The 24,597-nt window shown below is 53.1% G+C and overlaps 1 protein-coding gene across 7 annotated transcripts; it reads right to left on the bottom strand.

Moving 5' to 3' along the window:
• On the bottom strand, window positions 1-23,702 carry Sema4a (semaphorin 4A). Of its 7 annotated transcripts, XM_036190332.1 has the most exons (16): window positions 23,587-23,702; window positions 23,178-23,285; window positions 17,487-17,654; window positions 15,782-15,942; window positions 14,927-14,989; window positions 14,587-14,685; window positions 14,254-14,359; window positions 13,383-13,499; window positions 12,869-12,993; window positions 12,578-12,750; window positions 11,076-11,226; window positions 5,063-5,243; window positions 2,647-2,765; window positions 2,380-2,543; window positions 1,908-2,008; window positions 1-1,283 (listed from the first exon to the last, which is right to left on the bottom strand). In XM_036190332.1, the coding sequence occupies exons 1-16, from the start codon at window positions 23,666-23,668 to the stop codon at window positions 691-693; spliced, it is 2,511 nt and encodes an 836-aa protein (XP_036046225.1). In that variant the 5' UTR covers window positions 23,669-23,702; the 3' UTR covers window positions 1-690. The 7 variants fall into 7 exon arrangements, with proteins under 7 accessions (XP_036046225.1, XP_036046226.1, XP_036046230.1 ...); XM_036190333.1 differs by lacking the exon at window positions 23,178-23,285 and having other exon boundaries at window positions 23,587-23,701; XM_036190337.1 differs by lacking the exons at window positions 23,178-23,285; window positions 23,587-23,702 and adding an exon at window positions 21,492-21,569.
• Window positions 23,703-24,597: the final 895 nt, after the last annotated feature.

Here is a 24,597-nt window from a genome sequence, read left to right on the forward strand (position 1 = left end):
TTTGTTTAAAGCTTATATCTTTTTTAATAAAAAATAAATCGTCTGTGACAAGCAGTTTTCTGAGTCAAAACACAGGGACGAGGAAGGAAGAATTCAAGGGGTCAGCCACACTAGACAAGTGAACAAGGCTCAGATTATGCCTGTCATTCTAGCCAGGCCAGAGACATAACAACCAGTCCAAACTGAAGCAAGGAGGAAGGTGGTCAAACTTCAGAAAAGACTTCCCAAACAGTAGGGCATGATTGGTAAGGGAAGTACAATCTTGGAGACCCTAGGACAATGGGGGGTGGTGGTGCTCAAAACAGCAGCTGCTTCCAGAGTGGCATCTTCCAGGATGGCGTTGCAGGAACAGCCTCCAGCTTGCTCAGATGCTCGGGTCTGTCAGCACAGAATCCTGGACAGCCACACCTTTCAGGGTCTCCTGGAGCTCTTGGGGTTGGTTGACCAAAACTGAAGAATCCTGTCTGGCTCTTCCTGTCCCAGCACAGATGCAGGTGTGGAGACAGGCCATGTGCTTACGGAAAAGAGTCCCATAGGGGAGGCCCTCCTGAGTGCTGTGAGGCTCTCCTGGGTGCTGTAGGTGATACACAGTAACAGGAGAGCCTCCCACCCTAACCACAGCGCACTGTACCGGACCCAGGCAGCATGGCCAGGGGCTTGCTCTGCTCAGCTCCCATCTGTGCCCCTGGATTAAGCCACTTCAGTGCCTAGATGGTTGTTGTCAGCATCGACATCACTGCCAGAGGTCCTGTAGTCCTTGGAGGGCTGGAGATGCTGTTCCCTGCTCAACGGGGCCTTTTCCCTGGGGGGTAGTGTCCCACAGCCCTGAACCTTGCCCCTAGCCCGGAGTGCTCCCAGCGGGGAGGCAAGGAGGAGAGTGAGTGTTCCTAAGAGCACGATGGCCAGAAGGACAGTGACAATGAGAAAATGGGGCCAGTAGGACCGCTGAGCAGCCAGGGAAACTCCACCCCCGACCCTGGTCAGCGGGACTTGCACTCGTTCCCGGGGAACACCGGCGAGCTCAGGATCCAGGGCCAGGGGCTGGTCTTGGCTGTCCACCCAGTAGGAGACCACAGGGTATGAGTAGCCGTTCTCAGTGGCCACACACTGGTACAGGCCCCCAACACCATCCTGAGGCAGCAGCAGGAGGGAGCCATTGTAGACAGTCGAGGAGGCTTCTGGGACGGTGGCCCTGCCGTGACTCCAGTGGTAAGCCGCCAGTGCTGACAGCTGGGGGCAGGGCAGCTCCAGGATGGAGTTGGGCACTGCCAGGACTTCTTTAACTGCAGGGCAGCAAAGAAGCGACATGTTCAGGGGGAGGGGGCAGGAAGGAGGGAGAGACAACCTTACTCACATCTGGTCCCACTCTGTGTCCCCAGGCTGGACTTGAACTCTTGGCAATCCTGATGTCTAGGAGTACTGGTATGGACCACCGTGCCTGTCTGTCCTCTGATTCTATTCCAACTCCCAAACTCAAGGCTCACCCCTTCTCCATCTCCAAGCTAGACTCCAAACTAGCCCCCAGTCTTTCTCCCATCTAATGTCTAACCAGGTCCAACCTTTAGCTGAAACCAGCCAAGATCTGGCCTGCTCAGCATGTTGTTGGTGGCTGTAGACAAGCCTCCAGTATTCCTAATTCCAACCCAGACACCAGAACCACGTCCACCTCAACCTGGATCCAATCAGGGATTTAGTGCTCAGCCTAGGCAGGGGCTGCAGAAGCCACTGGGGCATAAAAGCCAGCCCTGCCCAAAGCCCCCGTGCCTTGGCACCTCCTCCAGCCCTGCCCAAAGCCCCTGTGCCTTGGCACCTCCTCCAGCCCTGCCCAAAGCCCCTGTGCCTTGGCACCTCCTCCAGCCCTGCCCAAAGCCCCCGTGCCTTGGCACCTCCTCCAGCCCCACACTCACTAAGTTGAGGGGGGCTCTGGCGCCGGGGGCTCCTGGCCATGGGACCGCGGGTGCATGCCCATTCTGGGTTGCCTCGCTCCATGTCCTGCTTCCAGGAATTCCTGAGAAGACAAGGCAAGCAAACTCAGCTCTTGAAAGACGGAAGTGGGAGGAGGGCTGGGGAGGAGGGGCTGGGGAGGAGGGCTGGGGAGGGAGTGGGGAGGGGGTGGGGAGGGAGTGGGGAGGGGGGGGGGGGGGGGGGGGGAGGAGGAAGGATTAAAGGAAGAAGGTGGGCTAGGAAGGCCAGGGAGAAGAAAACAAGGGCTGCTTCACAACTGCCCTGCGAAAGGCCACCTGCGAGAACAGGATGCAGAGGAGTGGTATCTGGGAGTGAATGTGTTGGTGCCCCTTCATGGGGGAAGAATAGTAGCAGAACTGTGTAAGGGGAGCCTTGGCAGACTGTCTTCAGCCACCATCCAGGACCAACACTCACAGGGTGGAGCTGGAGCCAGACAGAAGGCTGCAGGTTCTTGACTCAAGGTCCCAGGCACAGTGGGGGTCCCTGGCAAGGACACATTCCACACAACTCTTATAGACATTGCAGTTGGCCCGGGGAACTCTCCAGACGCCTCCTGAGAAGCCTGCGAACACTGCACCCTGGGAGAGAGATGGAGAGGGTCAGAAGTGTCAGCACCCTGGCCCAGGCTCCCCAGGTCATCCCCACAGAAAGACCATAATCTTGTTGGGGGTCTCTTCTCACTTGGGTGGGGGCCAGCTGCAGGTTTCGGACAGGCTCAGGCTCAGGGCTCAGCTGGATCTCCTCCACAAGGTAAGCACTGCTGCTCTCAGGTACCACAGCCTTGTGCAAGGACCCCGTGGCTGGGAAGACAAAGAGAGGGCGGAACTTCTCCTAACTGCCCTCACACACCTCCCCAGCAAGCCAGGCACAGAGCATCCAGGCCACTCAGTCCCTCTGCGGCCCAGGAATGGAGGGCTGTGATAACCAGCTTTCTTTCTGTGGGGTGTGTGTGTGTGTGTGTGTGTGTGTGTGTGTGTGTGTGTATGTGTGTGTATGTATGTGTGATGTATGTACCTGCCAGATGTGCAACCACACATGCACATGGAAGACAGAAGTCAAAGTTGCTGTTTTATTCAGCCACTCTACTAGGTTTGCTGAGACAGGATATCTCTTGAACTTGGAGCCAGTCTAGACAGCCCAGCAACAGGGACCCCCCATCTGCGCCCCACACTACCACCCCACATGCCGGGGTTATAGGTACCCAGTGCAGCACCCAGTTGTTCATGGGTTCTGAGTCTCTGAGTTCAGGTCCTCACAACTAAGTCATCCATTTCCCCAATCTCTTTCTGTCTTCTTTTTTTTTAAATTAGGGTAAGTGAAGGGTTAAATCCAGGGCCTCTCACATGGAAGCAAATGCTCTCCCCTTGAGCTACATTCCCAGCCCTCTTTTTTCCTTTTGAGGCAGGGTCTTACTCTGTATCCCAGGCTGGACTAACATACAAAATCCTCCTGCCTCAGCCTCTCAAGTAACTAGGGTAACAGGTTTACAACGCCAAGCCCTGCTTCTGCTGGCACCCAGAAATCTGAGGCAGGAGAATTATGAGTTCCAGGCCAGCCTGGACTATAGAATGAGACCCCGTCTCAAACAAAAACAAAAACAACAGCAAAAGTAACAACAAAAAGGACAGGCATGGTTATCCATGCTTTTAACTCCAGCACTCAGGAGGCAGAGGCAGTTCTTGGCCAGCCTGGTCTACATAGTGAGTGTCAGGCTGGCCAAGGGTTACATAGTGAGACCCAGTCTCAAAAATAAAATAAAATGCCAGGCGGTGGTAACACACCCAGCACTCGGGAGGCAGAGGCAGGCGGATCTCTGTGAGTTCGAGGCCAGCCTGATCTACAGAGTGAGTTCCAGGACAGGCAGAGCTGTCACACAGAGAAACCCTGTTTTGAAAAGCCAAAATAAATAAATAGAATAATTTACAAAGCTGTTACTCCACTGAGTAACAGAATGAGACACTATCACTAAAGAAGGCAGACTCCCCTGGCAGATCCACCTCACTCTGCTCTACCTGGTTATCTAATCTTGTCGCTAAAGCTCCAAGCAGTGTTCTCATTCCGAACAGTACGGTCTGTCTCCACCCACTCCACAAGCATGGGAGTTTTTGTGTCTTTCCTATTGTATGCTCAGCAGAGGTGCAGCCGAGACATGCCTTCCCAGTGCAGCCTGGAAGAGTGAATGGAGGCAGCGGCTTGCTCCCAGGAAAGCGCCCTGCCCTCAGTTTCTGGGCAACCTAGCCACACCCCCCAGCTCACTGTCCCTCTCTTTCCAGAACCACTGTCAGATCCACCCCTCTCTCCTGGACCCACCCTCGTTCTAGGCTCCTGACCCTGATCCTCCTGCCTCCTAGAGGACACAGGCTTTCAGAGAGCGGCTCCCTGGATCTCCCAGCCCAGCCCCATGTTCCGTTCAGAGCTTGACCTGCCAAGTGTCTCCACTCTTGATCTCTCTCCACTGGGTCCTTTGAATCTTTTCTATCTATTCAAAAATGATGGGGCTGAGAACATCCCCAGATGGTAGAGTGCTTGCCCGTAGTGCATGAAACCCTGAGTTTGATCCCCATACCACATAAAACCAGGCTTGAGGCTTGGTAGTGTATTCCTGTAATCCCAGCACTGGCGAGGTAGAGGCAGGTGGATCAGAAGTTCAGGGTCAGCCTTAGTTAGCTACATAGTGAGTTTGAGACCAGCAAGGGCAGCATATGACTCTCAAAAACAAACAAACAAGTAAATAAATAAAATAAGGGCCTGGCTCCCACCTTCCCCAGGGCACCCTTGATGGCCCTTCAGACACACTTCCTAGTCTACCCACTCATTCCTCCTGCGTCTGGTATGGTTCCTCCCAGAAGGCAGGCAGCTCTAAGACCAGAGAAGGTCCAGGGTGTTTTCCCCAGCAGACTGAAAGCTCAGAAAGGCTAGAGACTGGATGGGTCAGCTACTCCACTGGGTCTCCAGAGTCCAGCAGGGGGCTGGCACCCTAAACATCTGTTAAAGGAATGAACTGAACATGTGGATGAACTCCAAGGCTTCCTGCCTCAGTCTGGGTGCAGTCCCTGCTCTGCTCTTCCCAGGTCTATTTCTGGAACCCCATACTCACATGTGCCCAGGTACATGACCACATGGCTGCTTCCATCAAGACCCTGAGCCGATTCCACTGCAAGCTGTGTGTACTCCACACCAGACTTCACCAGCAGGGGCCTTCCTACAACGTGCTCGTCCATCAGAAAATGGTCCTTCATGAAGGTCAAGGCTTTGTCGGAGGACGGGCCCATGGAGCACTGGGGGAGGAAGGAAGCAGATTGTCCGCCAGACTTTCCTTTCAGCTCATGCACGGCTGCACGTGTACACACACACACACACACACACACACACACACACACACACACACTACCCTCCTCTGCCCTCTTCCCTCAGGGCGCTCCTCAGTTCAAGGTGTGGGGAAAACTCAGGCCCAGTGCCCCTGGGCTCTCTGTCAGGCTGAAATGCCCTAAAACACATGAAAAGTAGCCAGCACAGGCCGAGTAGGCCCTGAGGACTGGGTTAGCTGTTTCCACTGCCCTGCTCTCCGGTGCCTGCACCAATGCCAGCACGGAGCAGGCAAACAGCCAGCTTTGCTGTCTGTGGTCCCAGGCACGGCACAGGCAGTGCTGAGTCAGTGACAGAATGGAGGTGTGACAGACAAGGGCGGTGTGGCAGTTCTGCGTGAACTTGCTTCGTGACGTGGGGGAGTTCCTCCTCCAGTCTGAGCCTCTTCTTTCCACTCATACTGGAGGGTGTTGGACCGGCTGTTCTTTGGAGGCCCTGTCAACTGAAGCGCATCTTTGCTCAAGATAATTGTCCTCCCTATCCAAGAGCATCATCCTGAAGCCAGTCCCACTGTCACCTACAAGCTGTGGAGTGTAGTTACTACAAGGTGTAGTAACACAAGGTAATTCACCCCTTTGAGCCGCAAATCCCTCCACCGGAAAGTGAGGTGACATCTACATCCCATTTGTGCACCAGCAAAGGATACATGTACCTATTCTTGCCTCCTGCTACAGAGATGTTTTTAAAGCTATTTTAAAAAGATTCCGTTTTATTACTCTTTCTTTAGGTGTGGATGTGTGCACATGAGTGCAGGTGCCTGTGGAGGCCATAGGCATCAGACGCCCTAGAGCTGACTGATATGGGTGCTAGGATCCAAATTCAGGTCCTCTGCAAAAACAGTAAGCACTCTTAACCACTGAGTCACCTCTCCAGACTCTCCCACAGTTTTTAAAATTCCAGGCATGGTGTGGCTCTATAGCCCAGACTGGCCTCAAACTCTCAATCTGCCTCAGTCTTCTGAGTACTGGAATTACAGGTGTGAGCCACCACATTTTATGTAAGCAAGTGCACGGCCAAGGAACATCACATTTGTAGGCAAAACTACAAGAAAACAAGAAAGACAGAAACTAAACCACACAAGAGAAAAAAAAAAGAAAGGAAGACAAACCCAGGAGGAAGCCAGGTGCGACGGCTCACACCATCACCCCAGCACACTCCAGCCTGACAGAGAAGGTCTGCTGTGAGTTCAAGCCAGTTATGCTACAGAGTAAGGCATGCCCCCCAACCCCCACACGCACGCACGCACAACTAGATGAACTACATCACAGAAACATCACGAGGATCTAGACTAGACCACTCCATCAGACAAGTTAATTGCAAGACAAGGGGGCGGGGCAGGAGAGGGCTCAGATTGAGAAGGTTTGTGCTGTGTGGCTCACTCTTTTTTTTTTGTTTTTTTTCGAGACAGGGTTTCTCTGTAGCTTTGGAGCCTGTCCTGGAACTCACTCTGTAGACCAGGCTGGCCTCGAACTCACAGAGATCCGCCTGGCTCTGTCTCCCTAGTGCTGGGATTAAAGGCGTGTGCTGCCGCCGCCACCGCCACCGCCACCGCCACCGCCACCGCCGCCGCCGCCGCCGCTGCCGCCACCACCACCACCCAGTGAGTGGCTCACTCTTAACACCAGCTCCAGGGGATCTGACACCTCTTCTGGCCTCTGTAGGCTTCTGCACATATGTGACATACACATAAACACACATATACATACACATAAACAAAAAGAAATTGTCTAGCTATAAAAATAAATCTTAAAAAGAAAATAAAGTATAAATGATAAGAGACTTAAAAAAAAATAACAATTTAAGGCAGAGCCAGGCAGATCTCTGTGAGTTCGAGGCCAGCCTGATCTACAAAGCAAGATCCAGGACAGGCACCAAAACTACACAGAGAAATCCTGCCTCGAAAAAACAAACAAACAAACAAACAAACAAACAAAAAGCTGGGTGGTGGTGGCTGCAGCAGTGGCGGCGGCACACGCCTTTAATCCCAGCACTTGGGAGGCAGAGGCAGGCAGATCTCTGTGAGTTCGAGGTCAGCCTGGTGTACAGAACAAGTTCCAAGACAGCCAGGGCCACACAGAGAAATCTTGTCTGGAAAATCGATGTGGGGAGGGGGGGAGGGAAATCTATCACAATTTATAGATCATATTTGGATCTTGAGTCAAGTAAACAAACCACATTTTTAAATTTTGGGAGCTGGGTAGCCAGGTGGTGGTGGCACACACCTTTAATCCCAACACTCTAGAGGCAGAGGCAAGCAGATCTCTGAGTTCGAGGCCAGCCTGGCCTACAGGATGACATCCAGGACAGCCAGGGCTACAGAGAGAAACCCTGTCTGAAAAAAAAAGAGGGGTGGGAGTCTGGGAAATGGCTTAATCAATAGATGCACAAGCATAAGGAGCCCAGTTTGGGTCCCCAGATCCTCCTAAAAGCCAGGTGCAGTGTGTGCCTGTAACCCCATGCTGGGAAGTGGAGACAAGAGGGTCTCCAGGGCTTGATGGACAGCCAATCTAGCCAATCAATGAGCTCCAGGTTCAGTGCGAGCTCAGTCTCAAAAAAAAAAAAAAAAAAACAAGATGGGGGGAAAAAAACCAAGGAAGGCTGGGCATAGGAGACCTAGCTTATGGAAAGCAGAAGCAGACAGATCTCTGTGAGTTCAAGGTCAACCTGGTTTAAATGGTGAGTTCTAGGCCAGCCAGGACAGCACAGTAAAAGAAAGAAAAAATGAGAGGAAGATGTTCAAAGAATTAGGAAGAAGAACAACAACATCTGGCCTATAACACGCGCACGCACACACACACACACACACACACACACATACACACATGCTCACACACACTCACACACATACACATGCTCACACACACACACACTCAGACACATACACACATGCTCACACACATATGCTCACACATACACACTCAGACACACACAACACACACATGCACACACACAACACACACATGCTCTCACACACACACACACTCAGACACACACAACACACACACATGCTCACACACATGCACACACACCAAAACCCCTTTATGATATCTGTGACACTCTTAGACTAATTGAAGTCTAAGCTGTGAATGATGGCACACGCCTGTCATCCCAACACTTGAAAGACAGAGGAAAGAGAATAGTAATTTTGAAGCCAGACTGAGTTACATAGCAAAAACTATTTCAAAAAATGAAATTAAAATAAGGGAGCTGGAGAGATGGCTCGGTGGTGATGAGTACTTAACTGCTCTTACGGAGGCTCTGAGTTCAGTCGCCAGCACCTACATGGTGGCTCACAACATCTGTAACTCCAGTTCCAGGGGATCCAGTGCCCACGTCTGGACTCCTCAGGCTCCCTCTGAAACTGTAAGCAAGCCCCCCACTTAAATGCTTTCTTTCATTATTTCCTTGGCCATGATGTCTCCTCACAACCATAAACAATGACTGAGCTAACAAGGATAAGAAAGTTTCTCAGAACTGAAGAAAATAATTGAGATTTGGGGGCTAGAGTGGTCCACTGGGTTTCCAGTTCAACACAGAGGCCATGGAAGCTCAATGGGAATATGTGGGCACCGGGACTGGCCAGTTGAGCAGTTGAGGTGCTGGCTGCCAAGCCTGAGGGTGGCCTGTGCTCTCTCCCTGGAAGGGAAGGAGGGAGGAGACTCCTGTAAGATGCTCTCTGACCCCTCACACAAAATAAGCAAACAATCAAACAAATACATAATTTAAACATTTAGAATACAGTGAGAGAAAACAAGTTACATCCAAAGGGTTAGGTGCCCAAACAGCTTATCACATTTCCAAAGCAGCTCTGGAATACAGGCAACAGAGTGAGCCTTGCCTGGCGGCGGTGGCACACACCCTTAACCCCAGCACTCAGGAGGCAGAGGCAGGGGATCTCCATGAGTTCGAGGCCAGCCTGGTCTACAGAGTGAGTTCCAGGACAGCCAGAGCGACACAGAGAAACCCTGTCTCAAAAAACAGAGAGATTAAAAAAAGCAAGAAAGAAAAACAGAGAGAAGAGAAGAGAAGAGAAGAGAAGAGAAGAGAAGAGAAGAGAAGAGAAGAGACAAGAAAGGAAGATGGAAAAGGAAAGAAGAGGCAGGCATGGGATGCATGTAAGAAACAGAAGACAGGTCTCTGGAGAGTGGCCAAGGGACTCTCCAGGAAGAGGAGGAAGGGATGCAGAGGTGCTGCAGAGCCGAGGTCAGCAATGTAAGCTGCAGCCAATAGGCCTTCCTGGAGAGTAGACCTGTCTAAAGAGCCGACATCTGACCTCGGGAGATTCAGAAGGAGGTTGAAATGAATCTAAGAGCTTAGAAAAAGCAAGCAAAATAGACTAGGATAACTACTAGCCCCAGGAAAACAAAAAAGTATACAAGAAGGAAACTGCCTGGCTCAGCTGTGAATACGTCATACATATTAATCCTGCCCAAATGATGATGATGGTAGATGGCTCAGGAGGTCAATCCGACAATGGCAGAAGGAAATCAGGTCCCCTAACCTTCACACAGATGCCATGGCACACATGCACCCACACACGTATTCACAGACAACAAATAAATAAATATATTAATTTTTAAAAAGTTACGTGGGGTGTGGGGTGTGGCTCAGTATTGGGAAACTTGCCTGGCACATGTGAGGCCCTGGGTTTGATTCTCAGAACTAAAAAGGAAAAGCCTTCCTGCTAATGCTCACACAGAGGTTAGGGATAACACATTGGAAAGGAAGGGAACGGAAAGCCGATTTGCAGAATTTGCTAATTTCCAAGGTGCACACTGCCTTTAAAAATGATTTCAAGCTACCAATGTTATGACACTGAGGACGAGTTTGAAAAGAGATATGCAAGAGAAAGCCGGGAGCGTGGTGCATGCCTGTAATCCAGGCACTTGGGATGGAAGTGGGAGGTGAGTTTGAGGCCAGCCTTGGACGGGAGTGGTGGTTCAGCACCAATCCAGTAGATGTCTTTGATTTTGTGTTTATTTGCCTGTTCTGATATCTTTGAGATAGAATCTTGCTGTGTAGCCTGAGCTTGCCTTGAATTTGCATTGATCCCCTGCCTCCGCTTCCTCTGGAGTACCAATATTACAGGCAGGCACCACTACACTCAGCCTATTTGAGTCTTTAAATATGTACACATACAATTCAGATGAAAAAATTACAGGAATAAATGCAGGTAAAAAGCAGACATGGGGCTGGAGAGATGGCTCAGAGGTTAAGAGCTCTGGCTGTTCTTCCAGAGGTCCTGAGTTCAATTCCCAGCAACCACATGGTGGCTCACTACTATCTGTAATGCGATCTGGTGCCCTCTTCTGGCCTGCAGGCATACATGCAGACAGAACACTGTATACATAATAAATAAATAAATCTTAAAAAAAAAAAAAAAAAAAAGCAGACATGGTGGCACATGCCTGGAATCTAGGCATTTGGGAGGTGGAGGCAGGTTATCAGGAGTTCAAGGCCAGCCTGGGGTACTTGAGACCCAGCCTGAAAACAATAAAATGTGGTGAAGCTGCCCAAGACTGTGCTTGGCACCCAGCCCACGTGCGCTTAATTCTTTGCTGATACAGCCAGGTATTTGGTGTTCACTTAGCACTGGAAAGAGGCGGTCCTTTGCAACTGTTCTGAATGTAGGACGGTATTGAACATCTGTGGCATAGGGGCTGGTGCGTGGGCATTTGCCATGCCATGATGTGGTGCTTTCACATGCATTCCAGGAGGTTCTGGGAGGAGTAGGTGCTACTCACGCTGCCTGGCCTCGGGTTGGCCTCCGGGCCCCTGTAAGTGGTCCATCGGGAAGTTTCCTTGTTCAGCTCCTTGAACTTTCCTTTAAAGACTCGCTCAATGTCCGCAAGGGAGAAGGCACAGACCGCTGAGCTCCTGGTCTCACCGACCTGCCTGAAGACAGCCGGAGAGGACACTCACTGTGGCTTCCTCTCCTTGACAGCCACTGCCCCTCCAGCCCAGGCAGAGCTCAGCAGAATCCCAGCAGGCCTGGAGGGCAGGAGGCAGGCCAGCTTCTGGGGGTTTGTTTTCCCTTGCTTATGATAAGGACCTGGGAGCCCCATGGGGTTCCCTGGCTCTGGACTGAGGCCTGGCTAGACGCCCATCACAGGATCTGAAATATGATTGTTCCTAATGAGGATTAATTGGGGCATAGGCCCTGGGGTGGCCCCTGCCTGTCCTGCCTAGGCTGGGCTGTGCCCACAGGAAAAGTGGTAGAACCTGCTTCGGGCTGGATTCACATGCAGCCTTCTTTAAGGCCCTTGGAGTCTTGGTTCTCAGACTCTCTTTAACACACTGGGGGCTCAGCTCTGCACTTCACTGATACCAGACCCTGCACACAAGAAACTTTTTCTCCCTGGCACATTGTTGGCAGATGCCTAAACATGGTGATGCCAGACCATTAGGAAATCAGTTTACCTTTCCTGGTCTGGGAGCAAGGATTTCCTGTTTTTTCAGTCATAGTGGTCTTGGCCCTGGCCTTTAGAAATCGGGAGGAGATGAATCTGTGCCTAGTATTACAATAGCATTTGTGCCATACAGATCTTCCCCGTACCCGCTGGTAATTTCTCTTTACTTCCATTTCCTGACCTAATTGGTGGGTTGTTTGTTTGTTCTCTGGTAGCCAAGGCTGTCCTCACTACGTAGCTGAGAATGACCTTGAGTGTCTGATCCTCCAGCCTTTTCTTCTCATGGGTCTCTTGTACCACCAACTCTGACTTAGGTGATGCTGGGGATCCAACCCAGGGCTTTGTGCACCCTAGGCGAGAGCTTTAACGACTGAGCTACACTCCCAGCCCTTGTTTATTTTTTAGACATTAGTCCTTGAACTAATCCTCCTTCCTCGTCACCATGTCTAATTTATTTTATCAATGTTTTGTCTTGTTTAAGACAAGCTCTCTCTGTGTAGTCCAGACTGGCTTCCAATTCTTTATCTTCTTGCCTCTACCTTCCAAGTGCTGAGATCACAGGCATGCACCAGTCACGCTGGGTATTTCGCTGATTTTTAGTGTCTACCTTCTGTAAGCTTCCTTCCATCCTTTTTGGAACCAGGCAGAATAAAGCCAGTCTCTGAACTTTGTTTCTCTCTATGCATGAAAGACCGTAGGATCCCTGCAGTCAAATGCCTTAGGAAGGCTCAAATGCCTTCCTATGTAACATGCAGAGTGTAAAGCAGGCTTTCATGGGCTCCCACCTCCCTTGGATCCCCGAGTGCAGTCCTCCTCCTCCCTGCCCGGCTGCTCACCACTGGGAGGTAAAGACTGCATAGATGCGGGAATCTGAGGGAGAATCGGCGGGCAGCAGGACTGCGTGGCGGATGATGTTGAATGGCAGCTGACCTGGCTGGGCGCAGAGCAATTGGGCCTTCAGGAAGGTGGTCCACTTCTTCTGCAGCAGCTTTTCCCCACCCACGTCGTTCTAGAGAAACCGGTAGAGTCATGGGGTAGCCTTTTAGCCGGTGGACCCGCCCCACCCAGCTTTCCCTGCTCCCACTGGCTCCCTGGCAGCCAGCCCTCCACCAGACCGAAGGGCAGACCTTGCAGACTTGAGCCACCCTGGATGTGTACAGCTCCTCAAAGAACTCAAATTCGCTGGCTGTCTCCTCGAAGAAAAAATAGACGACCTGTGTAGATGGAATGGCTGCCACGAAGGAGGCATCCGCTGTGGAGGCAGGACAGATAGGTTTAAGGACTGAACATCAGGATGCTTGGGGTTCCCTTGGTGACAGGGCTCCGAGGACCAGGACAGAAGTCTCCCATCCCACAGCCTGCTGAGACACGTGTACTCTTTCCCTTTTGAGATGAGATCTCACTATAGCTCTGGCTGGCCTGAAACTCCCTGTGTAAACCAGGTTGGCTTCCCTTCAGAGATCCACCTGCTGCTGCCTCTGCCTCCCAAACGCTGGGATTAAAGTCGTGCACCACCCCAGCCGACTTCGTGTACTTCTTTAATTAATTTTTACCAAACGGAGCTGAGTGAATTCAAGCAAATCACAGACCCAGGGTCAGGAAGGGGGCCCCAACTCTTGTTGACTGGAATCAGGGCCTTACGGTGCAGCCAGCGTAGGAAGACATCAGTCTTGAGAACAGGCTGGGATCCCAGCGTGCGCATCAGGATGGGCTCGCTGCCCAGGAAGTTGTTCATGGTGCCAGAATAGAGCATCCCATCTAGGACCGGGGAGAGGGAGGAGAAGCAGGTGTATCAGGGGAGGCTGCCTGCCCTGCTCAGATATGCCTTCCTTCTATCTGTACTCTCTTGCAGAACCCCAAAGCACAGCTCATATTGCCCCCGCCACACACACACACACACACACACACACACACACACACACACACACAGAGCAGGCACCCTTCTTAGATCCCTCTGGCCACAGGCAATGGCCTGTGACGCCTTTTGTACTGAGCATTTACCAGCCTTTTTCTGGCCCTTCCTCAAACACCAACCCCAGAATATGACTGTCTGGTGCTCACGCATCTTGGTCCCTGCTTATCTTTTAAGTCTGCTTAAAAGGCAATGGCCATCTCCTGTAGGAAGCCAGGGTGGGAAGTCTGTGATGGTCTATGTCCGGGCAGAGGTACACAACATCTTTGTCACAGCCCCTTCAGTACCCAGCTCAGTGTTTAACACATCAGGAGAGGCATCTGCCCATGAGCAGTGGTCAGACAAGTGGCTGAACCTCAGGGGTCACCTGGTGACTTACTAGACCACTAAGCCTTAGCATCTTCCCAATATTTCCTTGCACCCCTTTGGGGACAGTTTCAGGAGGGACTAATGGCTAGGCTTCCTGGTTCTCCCTCTGATCCTGCCCTCCAAAGCTCCTGGTTCCCTCGGTCCTTTTCTTTGGAAACTATCATGTCCCACTTTTCCCAGAGGGGCTAGAAAAGGCAAGTTTTAGTATGGTCTGGCAAGCCTGATACTCACCGACCAAGACAGCTGTGTGTTTGTGAACAGGGTCAAAGGGGCTTTGGCCCTTCCCATCCATGATCTTGTCCTTTAAGATGGGCAGCAGGGAGGAATCTTCGAGTTCCTAGAGTGGGGAGGGGAGAGGCTGGGAGCCCAGAATGCCAGGGCCGCACATCTCATGGAGCATGAGGGAGAGAGTAAAAGGAACGGAGGGGGACATTGGTCTGGGGCCAGGAATCTTACACGGGTCCTCGGGGACCAGAGCTTCCCAAAGGCACTGAGAGGAGGCTGGGGTGGGTGTGAGCAGACGTGATGGGGGCCTGTGAGCAAGTGGGGCCTCAGGGGACTCACAAGAAAGGCACATGCAGGGCTGAAGGCAAAGGTCCCACAGGTGTAGAGGTGGGTGGCGTTGAAGGAGACCAGGACACGGATGAAGTTGAAACACTGCGTCTAGCGGGAAGCAGAGAGATCAAATTGCCAGGCCTCCCACCCCAAACTCCTGGAGTCTTAGAGGCTGCTCCCCCATTCCCAGTGCAGAGAAGGGCTGAGATCAGCCCTGAGGAGCTTGACGTGATCCAGGCAAAAATCACAGGAGCAGGCCCTCGTGTGCCCACCCCTCGGGTCACCGGGGAGGGCCGAGGCACACCAGGGCTCCGTAGCCAGGGTCCCTGAGAGCTCACACTCCGCTAACCTCGTTGCTCTTCTTCTTCAAGGTGCATTCGCTCTTTTTCCTCTCACTGGCTGGCCAGGGTATCTGAAGTGGAGAGTTAGGAGGGGGAAATAAAATGAAGTCTCTGGTGTTCGTGTACGCCACCATCCCCTCTCCAGCTCGGGCGTAAAAACACCAGCAAGGTAGTTAGTGGTGTTCAGTAGGCAGTCATATGCCAATTTAATTAGGACTATAACTTCCATAATATTAGGGTTCATCAGGACATGGCTCCGTGGTAGAAGCAGAGAGATCTGAGTTCAAATCTAGGCTCTGCCACCAACGGACTGTGCACTCTGGCTTAGTTTCACAGCCCACTGGTGGTTGCAGGTAGATGGCATGTTTAAGTGCCTGGCATACACAGCAGTGGTTATAAACCACACATTTCCTGGGGGAACGTTCAGCTCCTGAGCCGCCCCTTAGGAGGAGCTCCGTAGGAGGGGTGCAGATATCAACCCAGGGCCTTCCTCACTCCAGACAACGTGCTCGGCCACCGGACTACATTTCTAGTCCTGCTCCCTTCCCCTCACATCGCTATCATCGGGGTTGATAGTACTAGCACCAAAGGTTTCTCTAGTAGGTCGATGCACATCAAATTATTTGAGTCACTGATTTGAGTCAATGTTTTTCTGCTCTGCCAGTGACTTCCGCATCAGCCTTTTCGGCAGCTGACGCTGCTCGATTGGTATTCACGGCCTCCATGAACCAGTGAGACCACAGCAGCGTTTCCATCCTAGCTGATTCAGAGAGCAGCAGGTGGCTGTTCACATGAAGCAGCGCTGGCCCAGGGCAGCTGCTGTCCTCACTTCCAGCCAGGCCCTTTGTCTCTGGCCTCCTCACCATGTTCCTCAGCCTGGGGATTCCTGGGTTCTGGATATTCAAGGCCAGGATGGCCTCTCGAGCCCCCACATACAGAGTGTCGCCATCGGCACTCAGGAGCAGCGCGTCAAAGTCTTGGAGGCCTTTTTGGTGGAAGAAGCTGAGGGCCCTGTGCCCATCTCCTGTTGGGAGGCAGTGATAAGGAGAGGATGAGGAGGAACTGAGAACAACTGCTGATCCCTGAGACAGAGATGGGGGAGGGGTGGCGGGCCTCAGGGGCGGGACCAGCTCTTCTACTGGCAGCCCCCCCTTTTTCCCCTGAACCCCCAACAGCAGGAGCCTGAACTTTGTGTGTTGAGCCCCCAGAAGAGTGTGTGCCAAAGACAAGGTGGTGACAGCCTGGGGCTGGTGGAGAGCAGAGAAGCCTGCTCAAGACACAGACAGGAAAGGGAATGAGGTTAGAAGATGCATGCTCAGGTTTGAGGGGGCTGCCGTGAGGCAGGATGGGAGAGAACAGCTGACAGGTCGACACAGGAAGGGGTTCTCAACCACAGGCAGCAGAGGTAACAATCGGTCATCTGTTTCAAGACTTGTCACAGCTACAGATTCCTGCCACCCCACCCCCCACCCCATTTCCCTCCCTTGCTCTGTTACAGGAATCCCCCACCACTAGCAACACCGCTGTCGTGACTAGAAAGGCCATGAATGTTCTCTCTCTTTCTGAGCCTCATCAGTGTGGGCATGCCTGAATGCCACCTGGACAGGCTAAGTATGTTGGTTACTAGGGCCCGTTCACTACCTAGTGAGATGGTGTGTGTGCACTTACACACATGTGTGAATGCATGAGCCCCTGCCACACTGGCACTCCAGCCAGAAGGAGTGAGCGCTTCAGCTCCTCCTTCATGAGCACATTTGGACTTTTGGGTTAGTCAGAGGGCAGCTTGGTTGTTACCGTGTTGGTCTCAAGAAATCTTAGGACCAAGAGGAATCGAAAGACCAGATGGGAAAGGTCCTGCACAGGCTGCCCTGCCCTGCACTCTGTGCTCCTCGCCCCGAGGCCTCATCTTGCTTCCCCTTGAAGCCCAGGCTTGCTTATGCTTATCCTTCCATCCCACCCAGGGATGCCTCTCTCCACTAACACCACACCTCCTTTGCCATTCTGCCTCCGGAGGCTGCTAAGCTGCAAACTGAACTGCCTAACTTCTGCGCGGGTGGTGTGTGGAGTGTGTGTGTGTGTGTGTGTGTGTGTGTGTGTGTGTGTGTGTGTGTGCAGCGCTTCCCTTGGGGCATTTCCTAGAACAAGAGGGTTCAGAAGCCCTACAGCCCTAGCAGGAAATCACTGAGACTGGGCGTCAGGCTCCAGCCAACCCCCAGGTGAGCTGCCCAGGGCATAACCTGGCCTGGTGTGTGATCTCTGGGGTTGGTTTGGGGTCACCAGCTCCATAGACAGTTTGGCCTGGGCTTTGGCTTTGGGACACCTGGAGCTGTGAAAGCAGTCAGGAATTTAGTGTCCTGCTTGGTGACAGTGCCACTTGAGGAGGAAAAGAAAAATCAGACATAGCAGGAGGGCACCCGTGGCCCTGTCTCCCCTTCTTCCGGGCCCTCCACTGCTCCTTGGTGTCTCTGTTTGTCCATCCCATTACCCTCCCTCTGACAGCCCCTTCTCCTTCCTTAACCCCTTCGTCTTTACACTGACTTCCACACCTCCCAGTTACCGGACACTTACCTGAATGGTATTTGACTCTGGGCATGGGCCCCTGGCCACCAGTGCCCGCAGCAGGTCCTAGTGACAGCAGCAGGAGCAGTCTGAAGAAGAAAACTCCCAGGAGACTCCAGGGGTCCTGGCCCAGGCATAGTAGGGCCATGGCCAGACAGAAACTGTCTCCAGATGACTCTGGGGGAAACAGGCACTTTCTGGGTAAGCAGTGCTTACCACACCCTTCCTGAGGGCCAATAAGAGAGCCCCAGGGGGGCAGAAGTTCCTCTCTGGAAGGGCCCTCAGAGTCTCACTTCCATCCCACTCCGAGCCTTGACATTGCCTCCCCCTGCCTCTAGATAGGGGCCCTGGCGTGGCCCATGCTGTGTCTCTGGTCCCTCCTATTAAAAGTCCCCCTTGTCATTTCTCACCTGACACACAGTAAAGCACCTTTCCATTCTTGCCTCTTAGCATCTCCTGCCCCCATGGTCCAGAGCCCTGATCATTCCTGGCCCTGGACAAAGGGCTTCTGGGGACTAGTTCCTGCATCCAAAGGGGAGATCCCCAGGCTGGCCTGTCACTCAGCTGTGCCTACACCTTGTGCCTGCTACTCACCCCAACCCAGGCAAGCAGCCCACTCTTTTCCAGCCCCCAGGGGCTCTGACTCTTGCTGAATTGGGCCTATCTAGCCTTCTTCTTTGAAGCAGGGGCATGTCAGTTTATCTACTAGTTTGAAGGTCTGCATTTCCCGGGAATGGCCTGGGCAGGAGTCACTGGCAGACTCCCAACCTCTAGAGCCCCCCCCCACACCCCCTCCCACGCAGCGCCTCTGCTGTCTGCCTCCCTGGAGCCCTGCATCACCCTCCCCCATGACCTCCAAATGCAAATCGCCCACCTCATCTCACAATCTCACATACCCTTGAGCCAGCCACACTGAGAAGTCCCGAGTTCAAACCCTGAAGCATCCAAGGCAAAGGAGGGGGTCCAGGTAAAGACAGAAGGCTCAGCCTGGCTGGAATGGGAGCGCGGCCCTCCAGGCACCCATCCTGCGAGAGCCAGTGTGGGTTCCAGGCCAGGGAAACCAGAATTTCTACCTCGAGTTGTGACAGATCCTGGCTTGGGCGGAAGTTGGTGATGGTGGATCAGGGCGGGGATTGGGGGGAGGGGGAGGCTCACAGGCTTTGTAGGAGACACACCTCCCTCCCTGCGCTTAGTCTATGCAGAAATTAAGAGCTTCTTCTAGGCCACTGCAGTGATGTCCCTGGCTCTCTAGCACATCACGTCCATTCTAACCAGCCTAAGTTGTGGTCTCTCCTCTTGCTCAAGACAGCTCAGGATGACGCTGCTGTCTTTCATATTCCTCTTTTCGTTGACCCTGTAGTGGGGTTCCCACACTACTGAGGAACAGCTATGGGGCCCTAACCTTCTGACCTCACACATCCTTCAAAGATAAAACATTTCAAGCCAGGCATGATGGCGCACACCTTTAATCCCAGCACTCAGGAAGCAGAGGCAGATGGATCTCTGTGAGCTCGAGGCCAGCCTGGTCTACAGAGTGAGTTCCAGGACAGCCAGAGCTACACAGAGAAACCCTGTCTCAAAAACAAACACACAAACAACAACAGCAACAACAACAAACGCCCCACATTTGTATCAGGTTTGTATCTATGGCATGGTGAGGACACTCTCCTGTAATCGACGCCCGCCACTGTTAGGGCAGTTTCAGGCCAATGGGAAATTTGAAAAGTTTCCCATTTGAGCTCATGCTTCATAGGATACACTTTGGAGATGAGACACTCAGCTGGAGTGGTGGCTGGTTCTTCCTCCCCAAAGGCTCCAGGAAAGACCTCATAACGCGGGGTTAATGAGGCGCCAAGGGCCCCTAGGCCAATAAAGAGTGGTTGGGCTCCTGCCCACTCACCCAGGTCAGCTGACTTCAGGATGAAGAGCACAATGACCCAGGCTGCTCTACCTCCAGTTAGTACCCCATCTCCACCCTAACACATCCCTCACTGCCGGGGTAGACCTCCCTGGAGGAGAACCTTCACCCTCCCAGTTCCAGCTCCCAGGGTAGAAGCATTCCTTGGTAGAGCCCACTTACCCCTTCCCTTCACACTTCTGCTCCCATCCTCTGCTATGGCCCAGGAGCTGGGCTCACACAGACCCCTCCTGAGGACTCTTCCTGTCAAAATTGGCTACGACTCACCCAAACCCTGATGTTGATGGTCAGGTTCCTCCAAACTCTCTGTTCTCCTGACATGTCTTCTGAGGCTCCTTGACCTCCAGCTCAGTCTTGGGAAGCCACCACCCCAGGACCTCTCTTTGGGAACAGATTGGCCTATCTGGGTCATGGGGAGGAGCCGTGATAGGGGAAGCCAGAGGAGCAGCTACAGCGCCATGCTCTCTCCCCTATTTCTGTCCCTGGGTCTCCCCACAAGACCCAGTGTTCTCCCTCTCCCACCAGACCATGTGAGGAGTTGGCCGTGGGGCTTCAGACCCCCCAGCTTTCACAGGCAGGTTCCACTATAATCTTCTTACCCAGAGAAGGGAAGTGAGACCAGGATGCTGTCCAGCCATCTACCTCAGACCTGTCTATTCTGAAGCTCGCTCTACAGGGCTGGCTCCCATCTCCTGCCCTAGTGGATTAACTCAGAACTGATCAATGGATGGAGCAAGCTTCAGGGTGGGAGCCTCAGGGGCTCCCTCTCTTCCAGCTGAGAAACAATCACCCTGGGATGATTCCTGACTCAGAAGGAACAGAAACCACCCCAAAGAGAGGCCAGCTGATGTCAACCTCAGCCCAGGTACTTCCTGTCCCTGGGTACCACCCACTCTCTGCTCATGGCGCCTTTCAGGTCAAGCTCAGAGGAGAGGCAGGTGGGAGAAAGGCACCCTTGGACCTCACACAGTTACAGTCATCAGAAGAGGCCACGCTTGGTAGACTCACCTACGGCTGCTGTCTTGAGAGTCCTAATCGGTTTTTTGTTGTTGTTGTTGTTTTAAGGGGACTACATTTTCATTCACACTGGGCCCCACAAATTATGTAGCAAGCAGGTTCTGCTCACAGGAAGCCCCGAGCTGGCAAGCCACACACCCTCCTTTGCTACACAAATGAGGAAACCAAGGCCAGTGACCGGAAGCATCTGAGCCAGGGTTGGCATCAGGCAGCAGGCAGTCTCTAGAGGGAAATGCCATTTTCACTGTCCCATTCCTGTCCTCCCAACCTGATTCTCCATCAGGCCTGGAGCTCAGCCTGGGGAATCCCCAGGCACACGTCAGCCCCTGGAAATCACAGCATTAAACTTAAGCGCCCCATGTCAGATTCCAGTCCCCCCGCAAGTTCTCCCCACAACCCCTAGACCATAAAGAAGAGTAGCCCCTTCCTGTGGGATTTGATCACCAAAAGTAGAGATGGGACGCAGGGGTGAGGAGGGAAGGATGTTGAAGGGTTGATCCTCATGCTACCCCTCACCGCTCTGGAGCCCCTGCCTTGTACAGATGTCTCATTGAGAGAGTCAGTACAGAAACCAGCCCTGGCTTCACCAGTGACTGGCAGGTCTCGTTTCCCCAGCCTCCTTCTCCTCCTAGCCTTAGGGGCAGCCCTCAGGAGAGCAGGGTCTTGGGGAAATATCCTTTTCCTGCTCTGCTTTCAACCCATGGCCCTGCCTTTCTCTTATGATTATAGCCAGTCAATCAACTTACATAGATAAGTACAGTGTGTGTGTGTGTGTGTGTGTGTGTGTGTGTGTGTGTGTGTGTACTAACGGTGTCCCCAGTCTGTGTCCCTAGTACCCCCCACCGCTTCCTGTCCCTGCAGGTCTCCAGCGTTCTTACCACCCACCCCATTCCATCCACCTAACCCCTTACCCAGTCCTCCTGGGTTCCCTCTCCCAGTCTGGCTAGCGCTGGAAGCTGCGTTGAGCATTACACACAATGGTCTGACTTCTCCGTCTGCCCCTCCTCAGGGCAGAGTCAGCGCCAGACAATGGCCCGCCCCTCTCTTCCGCACTGTCTGTCGGCTCTCCCGCTTCTTACCTGGAGCCCGGGATGCCGCTGCGCTTCCCTCCCCGTGGAATGCCAGGCGGCTTGGCTTTCCGGTCTCCCAGTGCCTCCTTCCCGCCACCCTCCCACCCCCATCCCCAACCCCATCCCACCTCACTGGTCCTTAGTCACCATGGCGACCGCATCTCTAAGTGGGAGGGACTAGAATCTCCCCATATTCTTCCTCCTCCTCCTCTCCTGTCCCACTGTGCCCCACTTCTGTGGCTCCTGGATTCTCATATGTGTAGGCAGGACTCCAGATGTGACAAGAGGGTCTAACCCCCAGGTCTCTGCTCAGCTCCTTTGCCCACCCTCAGGCAGGCCTCAGTGTGCAGGTATTGGGTTAGGAGACCACTGAGGCAATCTCCTTTATGGCCAGTTTCTCTTCATCTCCAGCTTTCCTAAGTACTATGAATGCATAAGGAAGATGCACCTGGATGCTAGCCAGTCACCTACAACTGGAGTTTACCAATGAGGATGTATACAAACACATCTACAGATGCAGGGGCCTCCACCAAGACGCTGAGGAAACCATCTTCATTGGTATCCCGACCTTTGGGGGAGGGGCCACTTTTCTCAGGTCCAGGTCCTGCATTCCTTTCCTGAGCCACCTTACAAAGAAAATGGTGTCTCCAGATGCCCTCAACTAACCCCCGCTGGGACTCAAGGTCTGTGTTGTGAGCGATGGATAAGAGGCAGACTTCAGAAAGAACTTCCCGAAAGTCTAGCAGTAAATAGGAACAGAAGATTAGGAACAACTCTGACCTGGATTCTTTCTCTTTTGGAAAACAACAAAGGCAAGCAGAGGTTTGAGTGAGCTGTAGAAGCCGCTCTGCTCCTAAGTAACCCTGTCACCAGAACTACCCTTGTCCCCACAGGACCTCAACTTCTTCAAGAAAGGGAGGAAGTCACTCAGAGAGACCCTGCAGGCTGGCTTCCTAGGAGTTCAGGACTGCCCATTGGGCACCATGGGCCTAAGAAACAGGGTCTTTGGGTGCCAGCCTGGCAGTCTATAACTTACTGTGTGATCCCAGGTTGGGCCCTTGTCCTCTCTGACTCCCTTAAATAAAAGAAGGGCCCTTCAAGCCACCTGCGAGCACCCGGCTCTTCGACAAACTTCACAGTATGTTTAGGAAAAAGGAAGTAAGTGTCCTGGAGGGGCCTGGCGGGGCAGAAGGCTTTACAGGCCAATCCTGGTTCCCTTTTGGGTCTAGGTTGAGATGGGGGTGAGCATTTCCTTTCAGGGTGGGATAAAGAGAATGTGCCGTGTGCTGAGGGTGGACATGGACTCAGCAGGGCCATGCTCAGGCTACTGCTTCTGAACCTCCAACCTTGGCTGTCCCCGAATTCTAGTCCATGAGCTCCGGGAGTTCACGAAATGAAGCGGGGTGGATTAGAGGCTGATGCAGAAGAACTCATCTCCATGGAGGCCCTTGACTCCCGGCCACCATCACCTTCGCCCCTGGGGGAGTTGAGCTCAGTCTTTGTGGCAGGATTGGAAGGGACTGCCTCCCAGAGTGACCCAAGAAAAGGGGGTACCCACAGGTCTCCTTGGCTCCATGGTGTTCCTGTCTTCCCTGCCTTACCCTGGAGCTAAGCTCTCCAAACATCAGAACAGGGCTTTTGGCTCCTGTGTGGCCGTGGCTGGAGAGGGAACCGACCGAATGACCTAACACCTACCCGGTCGGCTCTCTTGTTTCCAACTCTCAGGAGGAAAGGAAAAAGCCATCGGCTCTGCTACTGCGAAGGCAGTCAGTTTCCTCTGATTCCTAGCCTCGGTTTTCCCATCTGTGGGAAGATGGGGAGCCAGTATTGTTGACTGTGAGAGGGACAGCGAGTGGCTAGTGGAGGTTAGCAAATTAAGGTCCCTGGGGAAATGAGATTGGGAGGGAGACCCAGGCAGACTGTGGCTCAAGAGTCATCCCTAAAGATGCCTGGGTATGCCCTGCCCCCCAAAGAGGCAGAAGAGGCATACCTCACCCCACCATGATACACTACAGCTGGCATTCAGACACTCCATGTCAAGGCATATCCCACTCCCCCCACCCCAGGGGTCATGGTTCCCTCCCCGACCTCTTTTACACCTTACCCCCAGCGGTACAGACTCTAACCCCGGCCTCCGAGACTTCCAGTAGAGTCTGTACCCGGCAGGGCAGAGCAAGGGCAGCCATGGTAGGGGAGAGGGCCTGCCAGCCCCCTCCTGTGCCCCAGTTCCCAGGCAGCTCTTAAAGAGACCAGGAAGAATTAGCCACAGGCAGCTTAAGGGGTGAATGTAGAGGAAAGGAGACAGCAGGGCCTGGGGTGCAGGGCGAGAGCCTGACACCACCCCGCTGTCCCTGAAAGCCCCCAGACTTCTCCGACAGCCCTATTCCTCACTCCATGAGGACTGCCATGCTGGCCACCCAGCTCCGACCACTGCCTCCCACATCCAGGCCCTTGTTCCCCTTGGGCTCCTGCCCACTTCCTCCCCTCCCCCATATTCATGCCACCTCAGTCTCTAGTGAGGGATGCCAGCTGGCACCGACTGGAACGAGGTATGGAGAGCAAACCCAAGAAGAGGAAAGACCTGGGACCGAGCTGTAGGGGGAGGGGCCGTCCCCCCACGGTCAGTCTGGAGCTGGTGTAGGCATTCAGTGGGCTCCCAGGTCTTCTCTTCTCTGTCCCTCAGGCAGAGAGAGGGGAGAAACCAGGCTTCCTACTTCTGATGACTATCAGTGCTGTGACAAGAAAGGAAAAGTGAAATATGGTGCAGCGGTTCGAGCCTGCAATCCCAGCTCTTGGGATGGAGAAGCGGAAAGATTAGGAGCTGAGGGCAAGTTTGTAAGTGGCACACACCCTTAGTTCTAGCAGATATAGGTGGATCTTTGTGAGTTCGAGGCTAGCCTAGTCTACATAGTGAGCTCCAGGACAGCCAAAGTTGCCTGGTGAGACACTCTTTCACGACATATAAACAAACAAAACATACAACAAACAAAAAGGATGTTCTAGGCCAGCCTGGGCTACGGAAGATCTCATCTCAGAAAGAGAAGGCCGGGGAGACGGCTCAGTTGGGAGAGTGATTGCCATGCAAGCATGGTTCCCTGGCACCCACATAAAAACA

This window comes from Onychomys torridus, chromosome 6 (assembly GCF_903995425.1).
Source record: "Onychomys torridus chromosome 6, mOncTor1.1, whole genome shotgun sequence".
NCBI classification, from domain to species: domain Eukaryota; kingdom Metazoa; phylum Chordata; class Mammalia; order Rodentia; family Cricetidae; genus Onychomys; species Onychomys torridus.

Excerpts from the sequence above, each read along its gene's own strand:
- Sema4a (XM_036190332.1), bottom strand. The coding sequence starts at position 23,668 with ATGGCTGCCCTTGCTCTGCCCTGCCGGGTACAGACTCTACTGGAAGTC. Across the intron at positions 23,286-23,586 it reads TAGAGTCTGTACCGCTGGGG|ATGGGAAAACCGAGGCTAGG; the intron begins GTAAGGTGTAAA and ends ATCTTCCCACAG. Across the intron at positions 14,990-15,781 it reads TCCCCAGGCTGAGGAACATG|ATACCCTGGCCAGCCAGTGA; the intron begins GTGAGGAGGCCA and ends TCTCCACTTCAG.